Genomic DNA, 21169 nt, shown 5'->3' with positions numbered 1-21169 from the left:
CTCGTGACAAGCATCTGCAGATCACACCAGGTGTAATGGATGTTTAATTGGATCGGTTGCTGTGAGCGATGCTGTTTGTGTCTTTTAATTAGATGAATAAATTGCACTCATTAAAGAGTTCGATTTCAAATAAAGCAGATGTGTATGTGAGACGCACCTTAAAGACATCCCAACATCAGCACAGACGCATCTCTGTGAGACGAGGCTGATCTCAGCACATCCGTCCTTCTACTGCATGTCACATTACATGAACGTTTCATCATGAATCAGACGTGACAGAAGCAACACTTCCGCGTCGCGTTTTTTCTAGCAGCTTCGCGGTTTCCATCGGGAAGGTTTGTGTTTGCGTCGTCTCGCTACAGTCGCAGGTGAGTTTCATTCAACCGAGGAGAGGAAGAGAATGAATCCATGAGCTGGAACACCAGCTGTATGTGATGAGCATGATTTACAGGACGCGTTCCTGGATCAAAGTCTTTGTAGATATTGTTTAGGGTTTGGTTTGAGACTAGACTGAAGCTGTGGGTGATTTTCATTTTGTGTCACTCCATTGAAAGTCTATGTGATCAACATTCAAGCGCTCTTCTGAAGAGACACGATCACTTTATATGATGGACAGATTTAACAAGCACAGAGCTCATTAAATACGGTAAACAGAAACTCAAACATGCCTGAGAACAAACAAACAGATGGACATAAGGGAGTGAACAATCCCTTCACGTCTGTTTTGAGTCGTATTTGTGAGTAAGGTCTTGTTTAGTCGGAGTGCTGAAGCCTCAGAGCCGCTGGACTTTGTTTTATCTGCGTGACTCGTGTTGGAGAGCGTGTGTTTGTACAGTTGTGCTGTCGAATCTGCTGGCTTCTGTTCTGCCGCTTGCATGTTTGGCCTTTGAGCTCGGCACACAAAATGGCTTCCCATGTTTTCTGTGTGACAAGATGTCTGGCCTAAGAGGAGATCTGTCCTGCTTGCTCTCAGATCTGTGACAGGTCGTCGTCGTGTCTTGATGCTTCAGTGTGTGTTTTTCTTTCATCACGGCACAGCCGGTCTCAGGTCCAGCTTCTGCTGACCGAGAGCCGTCTGCTTACACAGATCCGTTCCTGACCCCAAACTTCAAACGTTTGAATGGTTGTGTGTCATCTTTAATGCAGTCATGCATGAAAAGAGTTTCTCAGCACAATTCAACAATATACACTTGTGCTCATAAGTTTACATACATATTGCAAAATAATAATAGGGATCATAGAATAAAGTTTAGCAGTTTAGTGTCAGTTGAATGTTTGAGTTCTTATAGTTTTAATAGTCGGCGTGTGTTTGATGACTGTTGAATGTGTTTGACTGCTGCAGTGACACACGTGACGAGTTACATAACAGAGACAGAGAGAGAGAGAGAGAGAGAGAGAGCGGCTCTTAATGATGAATGTGGGACAGTGATGGATGAGACAGAAGACGGTCTAAAGGCCCAGGAGACGCTCTGACTGTTAGAAAGAGAAAGAAACGCTAGTCACGCAGAAAAAGAGCGATGAAAGTATAATGCAGTGTGACATTGTGAATGCAGAATTAACTGCCTGCGTCCTTCAGCCGTTTGATCCTACCTGATTCCTCCAGCTGCTTCCCGTTTCTCCACTGAAGTCTTCGCAACTGTGATTCTGACAGGTTTGGATTCAGAGAGATCATGACAATTAAGATCTCTGAGTTCTCCTGGATCTTTGTGATGTTTTCGGGATCTTCACTCGGCACATGTCCAGCTGAATCCCGGCAGTATAATCGTCTCTGCCGCAGCACTTTGGTGCTTCTGCACTTTATTCTCCTGTCTGAAATAGCATATATGTGTGTAGGACTGCACAATTCCTTTTTTTTTTTCCTTATAAAAATTGTGATTGCGATTTAAAATATGATATTTATAAATTCCAGGTTTACTGTGCTTTTTGTGATTATAAATTAAATTATAAAATAATAATAATTGTTGTTATTATTATTACATAAAAATATATACATTATTGAAAAATGCAAAATAAATATTACTATTGTAATATTTCACTGTAAAATAAAAAATAGTAAAAAAAATAATATAATATAAAAATAGTTTATGAAAAATAATATAATAATTAATTAATTTTACATTACATCTGTTAAATTATAATATTAATATTAATGGCTATTTTAATTTTTTTGTCAAAACCATTTAATTTTTATTTTGATGGAAAACAAAATGGGAAGATGGTTATATTTTGTTATTATTTATATACAATATAGTATTTATTAATATTTTGAATTAGCTTTTATTTTTATATTTCAAGTTTTTATTTTCATTTTAGGTTACTTTTTTTATATTTCTATGTAGCTTTAATTAAATTTTTTTTTTTTTGGGGTTTTAATTCAACTTAAACATATTCAGTTTCTAATGTTCACTTAAGATTTTAATCTAATATTTATATATTATTTTATTTCAGCTTTATTTCAGTTACCAAAAATGATTTTAATAGTTTTAGTTCAGATTAACAACACTGGCCTGAGGAGCTTCTGAACGAGAAGAACCTGCAGACTCGATTGAACCCGTGATCTCATCGCAGGACATCCGCTGCATCGATCACATTCTCGAAAACAGCTGCGACACGTCTTCATCGACCCTGCGAGTGATGAAAGGCTTGCTCTCACTCAGGTCCTGCTGGTTGATTGCGTTGTGTGTTTGATCTCAGCGGCCGGTGGTCTTCCAGCAGATCAGACAGTCGTCCGGCGCTCCATCGATCTCGCTCGGCTTCTGGAAAGGTCGCGCTGCTGAACGTTCACCTCCATCACTTCAGGAAAACACGTGATCTGATATCGATCATCATATATAGACTTGATATTTGAAGTGATGTTTAAAGGGTTAATTCAGCCAAAAATAATCATCCTGACATCATTTAGACGTCTTTCAAACCTGTGGAACACAAAAGAACATATTTTGATACATTTTCATTGTCGATGAGATGAAAGTCACTGGGCTCCAATGTTGTTTGGTTCCCAACATTCTTCAAAATATCTTCTTTTACAGGAGAAAGTCATATGAGGGAGGGTAAATGATGACAGAATGATCACTTACTCAAAATATGGTAAATTTTGTAACATCACTTGTGAAATCATTCTGTTCATAGTTATGAGCCTTTTTATTGAATCTTTTCCTTATTTTTAATACATAGTAGATCAAGGCTCCTGTTCCACATTCATGCTCTACTCCTCAAAGTCTGGGAAAAAGAATAACTTCCTTCAGAACTCAGGGATGCTCTGATAGTGACCACATTCAAGAAGGGGGACAAGGCTAATGTGGCCACTGTCTCAGGAAGTACTCCCAGAATCACAGTGTGGCTTCCATCCATCCAGAGGTATAGCAGATATGATATTCACAGCAAGCCAACTACGGGAAAAAATGCAGTGAACAAAGGCAGCCTTTGTACATGGCCTTTATAGACCTATCAAAGGCTTTTGACAGGCCAGGCTCTGTGGATCCTACTATCAAGGTACGGCTGTCATGACATGTATATCAGAATACTGAGGCTTCTACATGATGGCATGTCAGTCACAGTTCTCAGAAATGGTGGCTCTGAGTCTTTCACGGTGAAAACGGGGATCAAACAGGGATGCATCATCACACCCACCCTGTTTGCCATCTTCATTGCTGCCATACTCCACCTCATTGGCAAAGAGCTGCCACAGGGGATTCCAATCATATACAGAACTGATGGCAGACTCTTCAACCTTCACAGGTTCAAGGCCAAGAGCAAAGTCAACTACACCACCATCACAGAGCCTCAGTACGCGGACGATGACATCATCGCAGCACACTCCTCAGAAGACCTCTAGGGCATCCTGAATGCCTTTCCCTAGGCCTAACCTTAAACATCAAGAACACCCAGGTCCTATATCAATCTCCAACCAACCAGCCAGCTACCCAGACCACCATAAAAGTGGACAACACCACTCTTGAAAACGTGGACCATTTCCCCTACCTCGGCAGCCTTCTTTCCTAAAAAGCTGACATCAACTCTGAGGTTTATCATTGCCTGAGTTGTGCCAGTGGAGCCTATGCCAGACTCAGGAAAAGAGTCTTTGGAGACCGAAACCTAACAGCCCAAACAAAACTCCTGGTCTACAGAGCCACTGTCCTCCCCACCCTCCTGTATGGAGCCGAGTCATGGACCATCTTCAGCAGGCATCTGAGAGCCCTGGAATAATTCCACCAAAGATCCTTATGAAATATTCCAAGAATCATTTGGGATACACCAACATCAGTGTCAGGAAGGAAGCCAACATGACTAGGATCACCACTGTAATAATGCAGTACCAACTTCGATGGACCGGCCATGTCATCCGCATGTCCAATACATGTCTCCACAAACAGATCCTGTAGTCCCAGCTGAAGGAATGTCGTTGAGCCAATGGCGGGCAAATGAAACATTACAAGGACAATCAACGTTCCCTCAAGGTTCAATACTTGCACCCATCCTGTTCAACCTATATATGCTGCCACTGAGCCAAATAATGAGAAAGGACCAAATTATCAAATATCAAAGCTATGCAGATGACACCCAGATTTACCTAGCCCTATCACCTAACGACTACAGCCCCATTGACTCCCTGTGCCAATGCATAGATGAAATTAAAAATTGGATGGGCCTAAACTTCCTTCAGTTAAACAAAGACAAAACTGAAGTCATTGCGTTTGGAAACAAAGATGAAGTTCTCAAAGTGAACGCATACCTTCACTCCAGGCGTCAAATAATTTTGGAGTCAGACCTGAGTTTCAGTAGCTATGAAAAGACAATATCTAAATCAGCATATTATCATCTCAAAAATATTGCAAGAATAAGGTGCTTTGTCTCCAGTCAAGACTTAGAGAAACCTGTTCATGCTTTCATCACCAGCTGGGTGGATTATTGTAATGGACTCCTCACTGGTCTTCCCAAAAAGACCATAAGACAACTGCAGCTCGTACAGAACGCTGCTGCCAGGATTCTGAGCAGAACCAGAAAACATGAACACATCACATCAGTCCTCAGGTCCTTGCACTGGCTTCCAGTTGCATTTAGAATTGATTTTAAAGTACTGTTACTTGTTTATAAATCACTCAATGGCCTAGGACCTCAATACATTGCAGATATGCTCATAGAATACAAACCTAACAGATCACTCAGATCATCAGGATCAAGTCACTTAGAAATACCAAGGATTCACTCAAAGCAAGGAGAGTCTGCTTTTAGCTGTTACGCCAGCTGCAGCTGGAACCAGCTTCCAGAGAGATCCAAGAGATCAGATGTGCTCCAACAGTAGCCACATTCAAATCCGGACTCATAACATATCTTTTTATCTATGCATTTGCTGATTGAGCACTGTGCTATGTCTAAACTGTTTGCACTTTATTTTATATGTATTATCTTTTTATTCTTTAAATTCTTTTTCTTGTTTTTATTTCATTTTTAATGCATTTTATATCAATCTTTTATGTATCATCTTTTTATTTCTGACTTTTAATGCATTTTAAATCTTGCTATCTGGTTGAGAGAGCTGGGAGAATTAGGAAGTAAGCATTTGTTATCCCTGGATGGAGCTCTGACAGAGTTAGTCCAGGAAGATTTGTTTGTAAGGGTACTGTTTAAACACACAGCTACCTGACAAATATAAATAGTTATCCCCCTGTGTGAGGAAGATCCATTTAGATCCGCTCTGACGGACAACAAAATACTCCTTGAAACTTCCTAACTCTTCCATCCAGATAGCAGAATTCTCTGTTTTTACTGTTATTTCTATTTCTTATGCGTTCCATTTTTATTATGTATTTGGTTCTTCTTTATGTAAAGCACTTTGAATTACCATTGTGTATGAAATGTGCTATACAAATAAAATTGCCATTGAAATATCAAGGCCATTCTGAAGAAATTCCACATCACATCGAACATCTGGGAAAACATTGCACTGCACAGGAGCTCCTGGAAGAAATCCATGCAGGAAGGTGCTGCATATCATGAAATAGATCTCCGCCGTGCCAGAGACAATGCGACAGCTTTGCGAGGAGAAAGACAAAGAGCCTCAACCACCACCAACCATCACCGCTCTGCCCTGCCCACAAGAATGCGGATCATGGATGGGCTTCTACAGCCATCTGAAGTCTGAAGACCCACAAGTAGATGACCCAAAGGAGAGGACAGTCATACTCGGCTCGAGTGACCACCGATGAATGGATGAGTGTTTGTGTACTTGTACAGATATCTTAGTGAGGACCGGTGGACCATCGGAGTGAGGAGAGTAAAGTGAGGACATTTTGGCCAGTCCTTGCTTTCTGAAAGCCATTTAAAGGCCTGTTTGAGGGTCAAGAATCAGGTTATAATTGGGTAAAGGGTCGGTTTAGGGTAAGGGTTTGGGTTAGGCACTTAGTTGTGATGTGTAGGGTTAGGGTAAGGAGCTGGAGATTGCATTGTGTCAATGAATGTCCTCGCAAAGATAGATGTTCAAGAATGAGTGTGTGATTGACACTCTATTCTTTTCTTGGAATACAGAGTGTTTATGTGTTGTTCTTTTTTATTTAGACCTGCAATAACAGCAATTAAGCGTGTTAAAATCAAACACACATGCTCATCTGACGGCTGTCTCTAGTGCCTCTGACTCATACACTGATTAATCACACTCTCACACACACACACACACACACACACAGAATATTAACACACAATCAATACACTTCATTATCAGCCAGAGTCATTAGAATTCATCGCTTGACGCACAGCAAATCAAAGCACTTCAGTCACAACACTCTGTCTGTTCTCACACAGTGTGATGGGGTTGCTAGGCTGTCTGTGTGGTTGCTAGGCATTTTCCTGTATGAAGAGTCTCTGTGATGTCCTGGTCTGTAGATGTGACCCTTCCATTAGTTAATCAAGTTAATTCAGAAGGGTTAGAGTCAATGTATTTAACTGAACACTGTCAGTGTTCAGTTATGCTTGAGCACCCAGCATGCACTGCAGCGTGAATAAATTATGCAGATGACTGTTTGTTGTCACTTCCAGTTATTATGGTGTGCTGATAATTATTCACAGCATCTTTCATGTACGTTCAGTGATGAAGTTCATATTGTCATTGATTGGATTATTCGGTCGGTTCTCATCATCTCAAAAATTCTGCACTGGGATTGAAAATCTGAGGTTTAACTCCTTCTATAGATACACTGTAAAAGTTATTTTTATGAAGTTGTAAATAAAACATATTTCTACACCAGTTTTTTTTTCAGTGTACATGAATGTGTGTTTGCATTTAACTAGAACAAGTAAGTTAATGTCAGTCGATTGAGCACAGCATGAAGCATCAATAATGATCAATACTTTTCAGAAGCTGTTTTTAATGCATGAAGGGATTCTAAGAGTGTGATGTCTCACCTGACAGCATCACATGTCCAGCCGCATGTTTCTATGTCAGTGAATGTGATGGAATAGCAGCGTCAGCTCACAAATGAGTGTAGATCGAGTGTGTGTTGGTTGTGTACACAGGTGTGTGTGTGTGTGATGGAGTGAGAATGAGTTCAACACAATAAAGCGCAGTAGCCGCGGCGTCTCCTGCATTTGTGTGCATCCCTGCGGCTCGCTCTCATTTCAGTCACGCTTCATATTCATGAGGAAAAGAAAATTAGATTGGAAGGATAGTGCGGAGAGAGACTCTCAACATGTCTTCTCTCCAGTCCCGGCAGCCATTTTACATTCTCTCTTTGTTTTTGCACGCGGCTCATTTCGACTCAACTCGAACAGGTTTTTTTGACGTCTCTGCATGAAAACAGAACAGAGACGTGATGAAAGGAAACTGCTTCTGTTTTCCTTCTCTAAAGCAATTCAATGCCTTCCTCTCTCCTCCTCCTCCTCGTTCTGTTTCCCATGAGGCTCTTGTATTTTCTCTGATGTTTCTCCTCTGATAATTAGCAGTTGCCAGATACTACAACTAGCAGCAGGAGTCAGAAGCGGGTTGGCCTGAGGGAAGCAAGAGGAGCCGATTGAGTCTGGGCTCTAAATCAATTCTAAATCGTTGCTTGTTTCTGAATCGGTGGCTTTGACAGAGTTTCTCGGCCAGGTTGTAATTGTCGAGGTGTGGCTGATGTTTTGTTGCTCGTGAGGCACATGAGACACTTCAGAAATCCTGGTGGTGACGCTTCGTTTTGATTCGTTCTTTTTTTATTCTTCCAGGATGATTCATTAGCTCTTAATCCCGCTGACGTTCTCGGCCGGTTCTCGTCTTCACATGCTCTGATTTTCAAAGGAACTGACCACATGGGTTAGACGGGTCACTGTTCAGAACATAAACTAAATGCTTCCCAGTTCATATTTTTAGGGAAACCGTGATACATTTTATTTTTCAGGATTCTTTGATGAATAGAAAGTTCAAAAGAACAGCATTTATTTGAAATCGATTGTCAATCGTTTGTAACATTTTAAATGTCTTTACTGTCACTTTTGACCAATTTAATGTGTCCTTGATGATGAAGCAGTTCAAGCTTGTTTTGTTACAGTATTTTTGCTCTTTCTACTATTTATTCCCAATTAATATTAATATTTTTACTTGTTTATATTTTGTCAACAGTATGTTTGAATTTAAATCATTTAATTATCATCATGGGGAATCTTTTTTTTCCCATTTCATCTTTTTTTTTTTTGTCTGCTGGAATGTTTTTACTAAGATGTGTGTTGGATGCTTCATTGGCTGAATGATCAACAGTGACTCACTGAAGAGACTTCGGCTCTGATGAAGGTCCATTAGGCCTCCGTTCTCAGCTGTTGATTGGCACTTGATCTCAAACCTGCAGAGCTAGACGCTTGGAAAGTCTCTTGATCACAATGACTTATGAGCGTCACCACTGCAGCTCTGATTAAAGCAGATGGAAGCGCGCGTGAGCTCAGCGTCGCCTCATTACATGAGCAGAGAGGCAGTGACCTTCAGCACCCGCATCAACATTTACATTCACACACAGCTCATAAACAAGGGTTATTTACAGACGCTGATCTTCACCTGCTCGCGTTTATACTCATTGCTCAGCTCATTCAGTTGTTAGGGTGGTTTTTGAACATTCTGTCAGTGTTTTCATCTAAAGCTGATTGTTTGTGTCTCTGTGTTTTTCAGCTGGGACTACCTACATCTTCGGCCGTGGAGGAGCCCTCATCACGTACACGTGGCCCCCCAACGACCGGCCGAGTACGCGGGCAGACCGGCTGGCCGTGGGCTTCAGCACTCAGCTGAAGGAGGCCGTCCTGGTGCGGGTGGAGAGCGCCAAGGGTCTCGGGGACTATCTGGAGCTTCACATAGTAAGAATGATGCCGGGGGAACCAAGGGGGTGGAGATGGGCGGGGCTTACAGTGACTGTATGATTGAGGGCGGGGCTTACAGTGACTGTGTATGTTTGAGGGTGAGGCTTACAGTGACTGTGTTTGAGGGCAGGACTTACAGTGACTGTGTATGTTTGAGGGCGGGACTTACAATGACTGTGTATGTTTGAGGGCGGGACTTACAGTGACTATATGTTTGAGGGTGGGGCTTACAGTGACTGTGTTTGAGGGCAGGACTTACAGTGACTGTATGTTTGAGGGCGGGACTTACAATGACTGTGTATGTTTGAGGGCGGGACTTACAGTGACTGTATGTTTGAGGGTGGGGCTTACAGTGACTGTGTATGTTTGAGGGTGGGGCTTACAGTGACTGTGTTTGAGGGCAGGACTTACAGTGACTGTGTATGTTTGAGGGCGGGACTTACAGTGACTGTGTATGTTTGAGGGTGGGGCTTACAGTGACTGTGTTTGAGGGCAGGACTTACAGTGACTGTGTATGTTTGAGGGTGGGACTTACAATGACTGTGTATGTTTGAGGGCGGGACTTACAGTGACTATATGTTTGAGAGCGGGGCGTACAGTGACTGTATGATTGAGGGCGGGGCGTACAGTGACTATGTTTGAGGGCGGGGCTTACAGTGACTGTGTATGTTTGAGGGTGGGGCTTGTTTGAGGGTGTGGCTTACAGTGACTATGCTTGAGGGTGGGGCTTGTTTGAGGGCACGGCTTACAGTGACTGTGTTTGAGGGCGGGACTTACAGTGACTGTATGTTTGATGGTGCGGCTTACAGTGACTGTGTTTGAGGGCGGGACTTTCAGTGACTGTGTATATTTGAGGGCGGGACTTACAGTGACTGTGTATTTTTGATGGTGCGGCTTACAGTGACTGTGTTTGAGGGCGGGGCTTACAGTGACTGTGTATGTTTGAGGGTGGGGCTTGTTTGAGGGTGTGGCTTACAGTGACTATGCTTGAGGGTGGGGCTTGTTTGAGGGCACGGCTTACAGTGACTGTGTTTGAGGGCGGGACTTACAGTGACTGTATGTTTGATGGTGCGGCTTACAGTGACTGTGTTTGAGGGCGGGACTTTCAGTGACTGTGTATATTTGAGGGCGGGACTTACAGTGACTGTGTTTGAGGGCGGGATTTACAGTGACTATATGTTTGAGAGCGGGGCTTACAGTGACTATGATTGAGGGCGGGGCGTACAGTGACTATGTTTGAGGGCGGGGCTTACAGTGACTATGATTGAGGGCGGGGCGTACAGTGACTGTATGTTTGAGGGCGGGACTTACAATGACTGTGTATGTTTGAGGGCGGGACTTACAGTGACTATGTTTGAGGGTGGGGCTTACAGTGACTGTGTATGTTTGAGGGTGGGGCTTACAGTGACTGTGTTTGAGGGCAGGACTTACAGTGACTGTGTATGTTTGAGGGCGGGACTTACAGTGACTGTATGTTTGAGGGCGGGACTTACAATGACTGTGTATGTTTGAGGGCGGGACTTACAGTGACTGTATGTTTGAGGGTGGGGCTTACAGTGACTGTGTATGTTTGAGGGTGGGGCTTACAGTGACTGTGTTTGAGGGCAGGACTTACAGTGACTGTGTATGTTTGAGGGCGGGACTTACAGTGACTGTGTATGTTTGAGGGTGGGGCTTACAGTGACTGTGTTTGAGGGCAGGACTTACAGTGACTGTGTATGTTTGAGGGTGGGACTTACAATGACTGTGTATGTTTGAGGGCGGGACTTACAGTGACTATATGTTTGAGAGCGGGGCGTACAGTGACTGTATGATTGAGGGCGGGGCGTACAGTGACTATGTTTGAGGGCGGGGCTTACAGTGACTGTGTATGTTTGAGGGTGGGGCTTGTTTGAGGGTGTGGCTTACAGTGACTATGCTTGAGGGTGGGGCTTGTTTGAGGGCACGGCTTACAGTGACTGTGTTTGAGGGCGGGACTTACAGTGACTGTATGTTTGATGGTGCGGCTTACAGTGACTGTGTTTGAGGGCGGGACTTTCAGTGACTGTGTATATTTGAGGGCGGGACTTACAGTGACTGTGTATTTTTGATGGTGCGGCTTACAGTGACTGTGTTTGAGGGCGGGGCTTACAGTGACTGTGTATGTTTGAGGGTGGGGCTTGTTTGAGGGTGTGGCTTACAGTGACTATGCTTGAGGGTGGGGCTTGTTTGAGGGCACGGCTTACAGTGACTGTGTTTGAGGGCGGGACTTACAGTGACTGTATGTTTGATGGTGCGGCTTACAGTGACTGTGTTTGAGGGCGGGACTTTCAGTGACTGTGTATATTTGAGGGCGGGACTTACAGTGACTGTGTTTGAGGGCGGGATTTACAGTGACTATATGTTTGAGAGCGGGGCTTACAGTGACTATGATTGAGGGCGGGGCGTACAGTGACTATGTTTGAGGGCGGGGCTTACAGTGACTATGATTGAGGGCGGGGCGTACAGTGACTATGTTTGAGGGCGGGGCTTACAGTGACTGTATGTTTGAGGGCGGGACTTACAGTGACTATATGTTTGAGAGCGGGGCGTACAGTGACTATGTTTGAGGGCGGGGCTTACAGTGACTATGATTGAGGGCGGGGCGTACAGTGACTATGTTTGAGGGCGGGGCTTACAGTGACTATGATTGAGGGCGGGGCGTACAGTGACTATGTTTGAGGGCGGGACTTACAGTGACTATGATTGAGGGCGGGGCTTACAGTGACTATGTTTGACGGCGGGGCTTACAGTGACTATGATTGAGGGCGGGGCGTACAGTGACTATGTTTGAGGGCGGGACTTACAGTGACTATATGTTTGAGAGCGGGGCGTACAGTGACTATGTTTGAGGGCGGGGCTTACAGTGACTATGATTGAGGGCGGGGCGTACAGTGACTATGTTTGAGGGCGGGGCTTACAGTGACTATGATTGAGGGCGGGGCTTACAGTGACTATGTTTGAGGGCGGGGCTTACAGTGACTATGATTGAGGGCGGGGCGTACAGTGACTATGTTTGAGGGCGGGACTTACAGTGACTATATGTTTGAGAGCGGGGCTTACAGTGACTATGATTGAGGGCGGGGCGTACAGTGACTATGTTTGAGGGCGGGGCTTACAGTGACTGTATGTTTGAGGGCGGGACTTACAGTGACTATATGTTTGAGGACGGGGCTTACAGTGACTGTGTATGTTTGAGGGTGGGGCTTGTTTGAGGGTGTGGCTTACAGTGACTGCTTGAGGGCGCGGCTTACAGTGACTGTGTTTGAGGGCAGGACTTACAGTGACTGTGTATGTTTGAGGATGGGGCTTACAGTGACTGTGTTTGAGGGCAGGACTTACAGTGACTGTGTATGTTTGAGGGTGGGACTTACAGTGACTGTGTTTGAGGGCGGGACTTACAGTGACTATATGTTTGAGAGCGGGGCTTACAGTGACTATGATTGAGGGCGGGGCGTACAGTGACTATGTTTGAGGGCGGGGCTTACAGTGACTATGATTGAGGGCGGGGCGTACAGTGACTATGTTTGAGGGCGGGGCTTACAGTGACTGTGTATGTTTGAGGGCGGGACTTACAGTGACTATATGTTTGAGAGCGGGGCGTACAGTGACTATGTTTGAGGACGGGGCTTACAGTGACTGTGTATGTTTGAGGGTGGGGCTTGTTTGAGGGTGTGGCTTACAGTGACTGCTTGAGGGCGCAGCTTACAGTGACTGTGTTTGAGGGCGGGACTTACAGTGACTGTATGTTTGAGCGCGGGGCTTACAGTGACTATATGTTTGAGGGTGGGGCTTACAGTGACTGTCCATACACACAGTGCTTCAGGAGAGCCTGTGAAACAGCATGTGTGCTAATATGTGTACATACAATCTCCATCTGTAAATGAGTGCTTCGACTTCTGGGCAAACATGCAGCTTTTATTTACCTTAAAATACTTTGTTTACTCAGATCCCTCTAGTGTAGTAGCTTTGTCTAGAAAAGAAGGAGTAAAATTAATTTCAGATACACACACCATGGACTGAATTAAATGCAGCACAATAGCAGCTGCAGTGGCAGATTGTGTGTGTGTGTGTGTTCTCTTGAAGACCTAGATCTATCTATCTATCTATCTATCTATCTATCTATCTATCTATCTATCTATCTATCTATCTATCTATCTATCTATCTATCTATCTATCTATCTATCTATCTATCTATCTATCTATCTATCTATCTATCTATCTATCTCTTCTCAGAGACACTGATCATTGTTCATCTGGATCTGTGTGTCTGTTTCACTTCATTAGTCCAGACTTCATTAAATGGGCTGTTTCTGGATTTCTCTGGTGCTTCAATTTGTTCCTCATGTTCTCACCCCAAATCTAAAGCCTGGGCTCTTTCTCTCTGCATCTCTCTCTCTCAGAGATCAATTACTAGCCTGTTTTCTCAGTCTGTTCAGTAATTGTCTCTCAGAGTGTGTGATGAAGGACAGACGGAGGGTCTCAGGCTGTTGTTGCCACTGACCCTTCAGCGTTCGTCTTACTCTCCGTTAACCATCGCTGCTTTCTCAACACATACCCGTGTGTTTGTGTGTGCTTTGGGTGCGATAAAGACCTTGGGTTGTGAGGTGTGTGTGTTCTCCTCCTCTGATAAAGCCTCTGTATCATGGTGTGTGTGTCAGCAGTACGGTGTTTGTGAAGGTGTGCGGTGATTAATCTGTGTGTTGGTGTCTGGAGGGGACGGCAATTAATTTTACCCTGCGTGGGAGGAAACTCTTTCAGCCCTCAAGACACACACACACACACACACACACACCTTCCGCAGCTTCTGTTTTTTCCAGTTCTCTAGTTTCAGTTTCAGAATCGAGGGCATCATTATGAAGAATAAAAGTTACACTCTCCTGGTTACCACAAGAGTGACCCTAAGCCTTAATTCAATAAACTGATTCAAATAAAAAAGAAATTTATTTTTCTGACCCCACTGGCAGATATTTGTTTTGCACATAAACTCACTTTAATTTTTTTTTTTTTTTTTGGGGGGGGGGGGGGGTCATTTTGCTTCTCCAGTAAATGTATCTTGATTGAAGAATGTTTAGATATTTGAGTGTATTTAACTCTGTATTAGTGATCAGTACTTCATTCGATTGTCAATGTGGGTCGGTTCGTGTTTCTAGGACCCGTCCGACGGGTGATGAACAACCTCCGCTGCTCCTCCTGGGTGGGCCGCTCGCCGCAGATGCGCTCCATTAATCTCAGAGCGACGCTTCTGTGCTGTAGGTCACTTACTAGTGAGCATCTGGGCATCTCTGTAATCTTTCTCAAGTCAATTAGAAGGGAAGCGTACTGTTTCTGTCTGAATGTAGGATGATCCACCCACTGACTTACACTGATATGTTCAGATAATGTTCAGAACACAGTTGGATTCTGGAAGTATAAAGCCCATTCATATTCTCCATAGAGAAAGTCAAATTTAACAATTAACTCCATAAACCTACTGTCTTTAATCCACATGGGGAAAATACTTCCAGAACCGTTGTTGCTGAAAAAGTGGGTGGGCACTGTTGCACTATGATGATGTCATTGTCATATTTGCATATGAGGTTGTGATTGGCCTTCTTCCTTACATCTGTTCAAGCATCTGTAGCTGCTGTTTGTTCGTTCACTCAGGCACCACGTGTAATCTGACTAATTGAATTAACGAACTGGACAAATTACGTGACGCCAAATCTAGCATTTCATGGCAGAATCAGTTACACTTTAAAGACATATTTCACCCAAGAATGAAAGCTTTGTCATTATTTACTAAAGCATTATGACCTTCTTTCTTTTTTGAACACAAACGTTTTAGGGAATGTCCTGCTCGTGAACATTCATATAATCCCTTTTTAAAGTTTGAAGAAGGTTATTTTTCACCAAGGTTATTTACAGACCAGAGTGAGTAAATAATGAATAAAGCTTAATTTTATGCTAACTATCCCTTTGAAGGAACTAACCCTTACAGACAGATAGATCTTTTTTTGTCCATCCTCTCTTATTGAGCTCCTCTCTTTCTCACACACACACTCTCTCTCTCTTTCTCTCTCTCCCCCAGAAGGCATTTCTTCAATGGCCACCACAGGCTCTCAATCTTTCATGGTTTATCAAGCTGCTCGATAAGACGCAAATATTATTCTTGGTGAAAGCGATTGCGAGTCCAAAGGCCCAACGATCATACTGACAGATTGGATTGAGGACTGAGACGCTTCTGTTTGACCATTGTGATTACAGCAGAGCAGATAAACGAGACGCTCTGATGACCCTCGTATGAGAAAGAGACGGATATCATCACAGAGAACGTCCCTTCGGTCACTGCACTGGATTCATTCACATGCCTGTAGAGAGATGCTCATACTGACGGATTCAACATGAGAACAAAAGAGGTCAGGATTGAAGGGAAAGTGGATGCTGCCATGTACATCCAAATTCTTGAGGAAAGCCTGTGTCTCTCTGCTAGACAGCTGAAGATGGGCAGGACATTCACCTTCCAACATGACAATGATCCCAAACATACCGCCAAAAGAACAACGCAATGGCTTAAGGATCTGAAGGTGAATGTCCTGGAGTAGCCGAGTCAGAGCCCTGACTTAAATCCCACAGAAAATCTGTGAAGAGCAGTTCATTGCCGCTGACCACGGAATTTGACTGAACTTGAGCAATTCTGCGAGGAGAATGGGCAAATATTCCCAATCTAGGTGTGCAAAGCTAGTACAGACATACCCAAAAAGATGAATGGCTATGGCCAGTGATGGGAATAACGCTGTTATAAATAAACGGCATTACTAACAGCATTACTTTTTTCAGTAACGAGTAATCAAACGAATTACTTTTCCCCCGTTACAATGGCGTTACCATTACTGACAAAAGAATGCAGCGTTACTATAATTGAGTTCACTGAGGTGGTTTTCATCCGAGTCTCTCTCTCTCAGCCATATGACCTGCAAAGTTTTTCTCTGGTGTGTGTGTTGGGGTGGGATACATGCTAACTGATGATGACTGGTGTGTGACTAGAGATGATAGCGTTCTGTTGTAAAGAAATAGTACAGGTTAGTCATAATTTTAAACTGATAATAATGTACAATGCTCTGTGTGTGTGTGTGTGTGTGTGTGCGTGTGTGCGAGCGGACCGCGAGCTCAAACCAGAATATTCTTTGTGACATGCTGGACCGAAAATATGTGAAATAAGTTTTTTCTAGTCGACTAGTAGCCTAGTTGTTCATTTAAGCCATTAGTTGACTAATCACATTCATATTAATTTAATTTCTTAAATACTGGAGAGAATAAACCATAATAATGAGCGTTTACGTATAGGCTATATAGCACTCAAGCGCACGTGTAAAGCATATGATTATGTGATAAAAACTGCAAGGAGACATTTTAATTGTTTATTAATAAACTAGTGTTTTCTGAATCAGTGTCGGCTGTGAAGATGTTGACATTGCTGACTCTCATCATCTCCAGGCTGTTATTGAAAATGAGAACTTGTTCTTAATGACTTGCCTGGTTAAATAAAGTTTAAATAAATAAATCTCCACATAGTGAATGCGCCTGGAGAGAGAATGCACATTTCATTTGGATTACATAATCAGAGAGTGGTCTATTTCTTTTAGTTTTGAATTATTTAATTTAGAAGTAGACATTTCAAGCTTTCTATAGATATTTTTCTCATGTCTGTGAGGCAAGCAGACTATACGCTGAGTTTGGGTTCATTTAGCCTGTAAGACGCGCTCCAGTTCACACTCAAGTGATCGCGCCGGCGCCTCCATGTCATGATTATATTGTCTGATATATTTGCTTCTTATTTATTAAATCCAGGCAATTGGTTGATGAAACATTGATTAAAATTAAGATACAATTTTTACAAAACGAAATTCACTTTAAAGAAACGCTTTCTACAAAACTTAATGAAGTGGTCAAAATCATGTCTGTCCCACTCCATGTCTCCAGCTATATTGCGCATCTTATGATGTATTCTATCTGTTCACTTTTCATAATCAAATAGATTAAATTAAAAAATAACATAGGCCTATTTAAACATAAATATGAAACTATGTTTTCTTTAATGGCTACAACAGCTAGTACAGTTCAGAGAAATTTCATGTCGTGAGCAAGAGCGGATCATGCATCATTTATTCTTAGACTTATATTTAATATTGGGGGCATCCAAGTTATTTGACATATTTTATTATTATTATTTTTTTTTTAATGTAACGCAATAGTTACTTTCCCTGGTAATTAGTTACTTTTATAATGATGTAACTCAGTTACTAACTCAGTTACTATTTGTGAGAAGTAACTAGTAACTATAACTAATTACTTTTTTAAAGTAACGTGCCCAACACTGGCTATGACTAAAGCAAAAGGTGATTAATTTTTTTAATCTAATTAATTACACAATGTGGCAATTAATGAATCTAATTAATCACACATCAAATTTGGCTGAGAAATTACCCCCAAAAGATAATTTAAAGTCATTATTGTGTTAAATGAGAAAAGTAGATATTACAAAAGTTATTACAAAAAGTAGCTCAAAAAAAAAGCATTTTATTTGATTCTACATAGAATTTATTACACATAACCTATTAGGCTTCATGAGGTTGAGTAAATGTTGACAGAATTTTCAATTTTGTGTGAATTATACCTTTAGTAGGTCTTTTATTAATATGGAAAAATTATTATTATTTTTATTTATATTAAATTATACTCTAAATCAGAAACTAAAAATGCCAGTAGGTGGCGGCAAATGTCTAAACGAGTAAGTCATTGAATCATTCATTCATTCTGTTCATTCAAACGGCTGATTGAATGGTCCATGAATCAGTGGTTCACCCAGTTGATTCGCTCAAAACGTGGATTCATTCAGAAACACAGCTGTGTGTTGCTCAGAGACTAATTTATCAAATTAACACATTAAATCGAAAGTCCTAGTAAAAATATACACACACGTATAAAAAACATGTAAATATTGCAGTAAGTTGTGTATCTCCTTTAGATCTTTTCTTATTCTTTTCATGATCAAGCCTGTGAAACAGTTCCTTTGGTTAATTGAAAACGAGTCGTTTGTTAATGAATCATCACAGCAGTTCTCTGCATCCAAAAACAAACACGTTCATTCACTGCTAATAAGCTTGATCTTGAGGAGAGAGCTGGATTGTGGGAAGATGTCTGAGATGGAGAGTGTGAGAGAAGCGTCTTCAGCTGTTTACTGATTCAGGGAAGAGCCTGAGGGATCGTGGGAGTGTTTGTGTGCGTCAGCTCTGGGACCGCCAGAGATTTTAATGATGTTTACGACGCCGCAGTCGCCCTGTTTTTGAAGACTGTCCCTGGTGCTTTGGTCCTTGTTGGCTATTGTTTGCAGGAACATTAAAACAACAATTAAAAGGGAATCAGTGCATGTAGGAAGTGTCGTCTGTAAGAACATGAGGGGGAAGGAACGGACGCAGATCCTCAGAGAGCATTCGGCTTCATCAGCTCATTAAAACTGCATTCAGAAACCTTCACAACAGATGACCTTTGGACCAACAGATGACCTTTGACGTTCAGTCATGACACACGTGAAGATACGAGTCTCTGAGGAGTTGATGTGTTCGAAGCAGGAGAAATGGGCAAGCGTAAGGATTTGAGCGAGTTTGACAAGGACCAAATTGTGATGGCTATACGACTGGGTCAGAGCATCTCCAAAACTGCAGCTCTTGTGGGGTGTTCCCGGTCTGCAGTGGTCAGTATCTATCAAAAGTGCTCCAAGGAAGGAACAGTGGTGAACCGGAGACAGGGTCATGGGCGGCCGAGACTCATTGAAGGCTCTGATCAGACGAGCTCCTGTAGCTCAAACTGCTCCAGAAGTTAATGCTGGTTCTGATAGAAAGGTGTCAGAATGCATCAGTTTGTTGCGTATGGAGCTGCATAGCTGCAGACCAGTCAGGGTGCCCATGCTGACCCCTGTCCACCGCCCAAAGAGCCAACAGTGGACACGTGAGCATCAGAACTGGACCACGGAGCAATGGAAGAAGGTGTCCTGATCTGATGAATCACGTTTTCTTCTACATCACGTGGATTGCCGGGTGCAATATTTAAATCGTTTATCAGTTTTCGTCTAGGTCGTGGTGGTTTTTGAACTGCTGTTAGTGGATGCTGGGCAGGATGATTGAGGCTCTTGTGTCAGAGCTCTGAGAGCTGCTGGTTATTGCAGATTTAGTCCTTGTTAAGCGTGTGATCTGCTGTGAGGAGACTCTCGCTGCAGTCTGATGGGAAGGTCACCGTTATCTGCGACTCTGTCTTTATCAGATTGAAGAAGGTCAAAAGCAGAAGCTTCCGTCACTCAAATGCTCAATTACACACAAACCAGAGCGATGAACGCACCGCATGTTAAACACAGGTGACGCAACCTCATTTTATAATGTACAGCACAAGAGATTTCATTTCAGATTTTACACTGGCGGCAAATGCAAAAGAACAGCATTTATTTGAAACAGAATCTTTTGTGACATTATCAATGTCTTTACTGTCAATTTTGATCAATTTAATACGTCTTTGTTCAATAAAAGTATTAAGTTTGAATGGTAGTGTATAAATTTGAACTGTTTTCAACATTGATAATAATCATAAATGTTTCTTGAGCATCAAATCATCATATCAGAATGATTTCTGAAGGATCATGTGACACTGAAGACTGGAGTAATGATGCTGAAAATTCAGCTTTGATCACAGGAATAAATTACACTTTACTATATATTCACATAGAAAACAGCTGATTTACACTGGAATAATATTTCACTGTTTTACTGTATTTTTGATCAAATAAATGAGCAGAAGAGACTCTTTCAGAAACATTAAAGAATCATAATTATTCCAATCTTTTGATTGCCAGTGTATATCAACACAATCAAAAGTGATTCCCAGTGTTTTATGAATCTCCAGCTGTGTGTGTGAGTCTCCACAGAACAAACGGCATGAAGCGTGCGAGACAGAGCGAGTGGGTTTGGATTGATCGGAGCCCAATTACTACAGATGTTACGGTGGTGAAACTGCTCACGGCTGTCAGCCATCTTGGATCTCACAGCTTCTCCCTCAAACGAGCCGCTTTAATTGGCTGCCGTGAGCGAGGATGAGCTTTGCTCCGAGCTTTTGAGTCTTTACTGTCATATATGAGAAAAGCTCCATTATGATCCTCTCATCACACACTCACACACACACACTAATAAGGCTTTTCAGGGAAACACACACATCTTTCTTTGAGATTTTTTGTGCTTTAATAGGGTCGTAGTTCAAGTGTTTTCAAGGGTTCAGTGATACAGGTGTGTGTTTGTGATGTTTGCAGTGAGTTCAGCTTTCAGTCCTCAGTTCTTCATGAGGGATTTTCTTCTACGTTGAGTTTTGTCAGATAAAACTCTGCCTCAAACTATTTCACTGATTCTTTTATAACTATGATTCATAAAACTTTTGGTCTTCCATCTTTGATTTATAGGATGGTCACTCAAAAAACAAAGATGGTGCTAACTTCACATTTTAAGTGTCCTATCGAACTTTTCATTCAATGAACAAACAAATTCAAGTTAAAACAAAGAGGAGTTAGTGAGGACATCTGAACGAAATCATGATGCTTTGAATTTTTAACAATCCTTTGTAATATACTGTTATACTATGTGTTTATATTTTGAGTTTGATTTTATTTTAGGTAACACTTTATTTTGATGGTCAACTTTAGTCATTCTACTAACTACAAGTAACTTGGTTGTGTAGTTGCAAAGTTACTTAAAGTTAGTAGAATGGCTAAAGTTGACCATCAAAACCGATTAACCGTGTAACTGATTTTTATACTTTTTTGTTT

General features: G+C 42.1%; 1 protein-coding gene across 7 annotated transcripts in view; it reads left to right on the top strand.

Moving 5' to 3' along the window:
• nrxn2b (neurexin 2b) overlaps positions 1–21169 on the top strand; it is a 360890-nt gene that overhangs the window by 298338 nt on the left and 41383 nt on the right. For all 7 annotated transcript variants that reach the window (XM_048183464.1, XM_048183463.1, XM_048183465.1 and 4 more), the window contains one exon: positions 9125–9306. In XM_048183464.1, coding sequence (XP_048039421.1) covers positions 9125–9306 — 182 coding nt within the window. The remainder of the gene's footprint in view (positions 1–9124; positions 9307–21169) is intronic.

This window comes from Megalobrama amblycephala, linkage group LG3 (genome assembly GCF_018812025.1).
Source record: "Megalobrama amblycephala isolate DHTTF-2021 linkage group LG3, ASM1881202v1, whole genome shotgun sequence".
NCBI classification, from domain to species: Eukaryota; Metazoa; Chordata; class Actinopteri; order Cypriniformes; family Xenocyprididae; genus Megalobrama; species Megalobrama amblycephala.
Note: the sequence above shows the minus strand (reverse complement) of the source record. Positions and strands in the feature narration are given on the sequence as shown.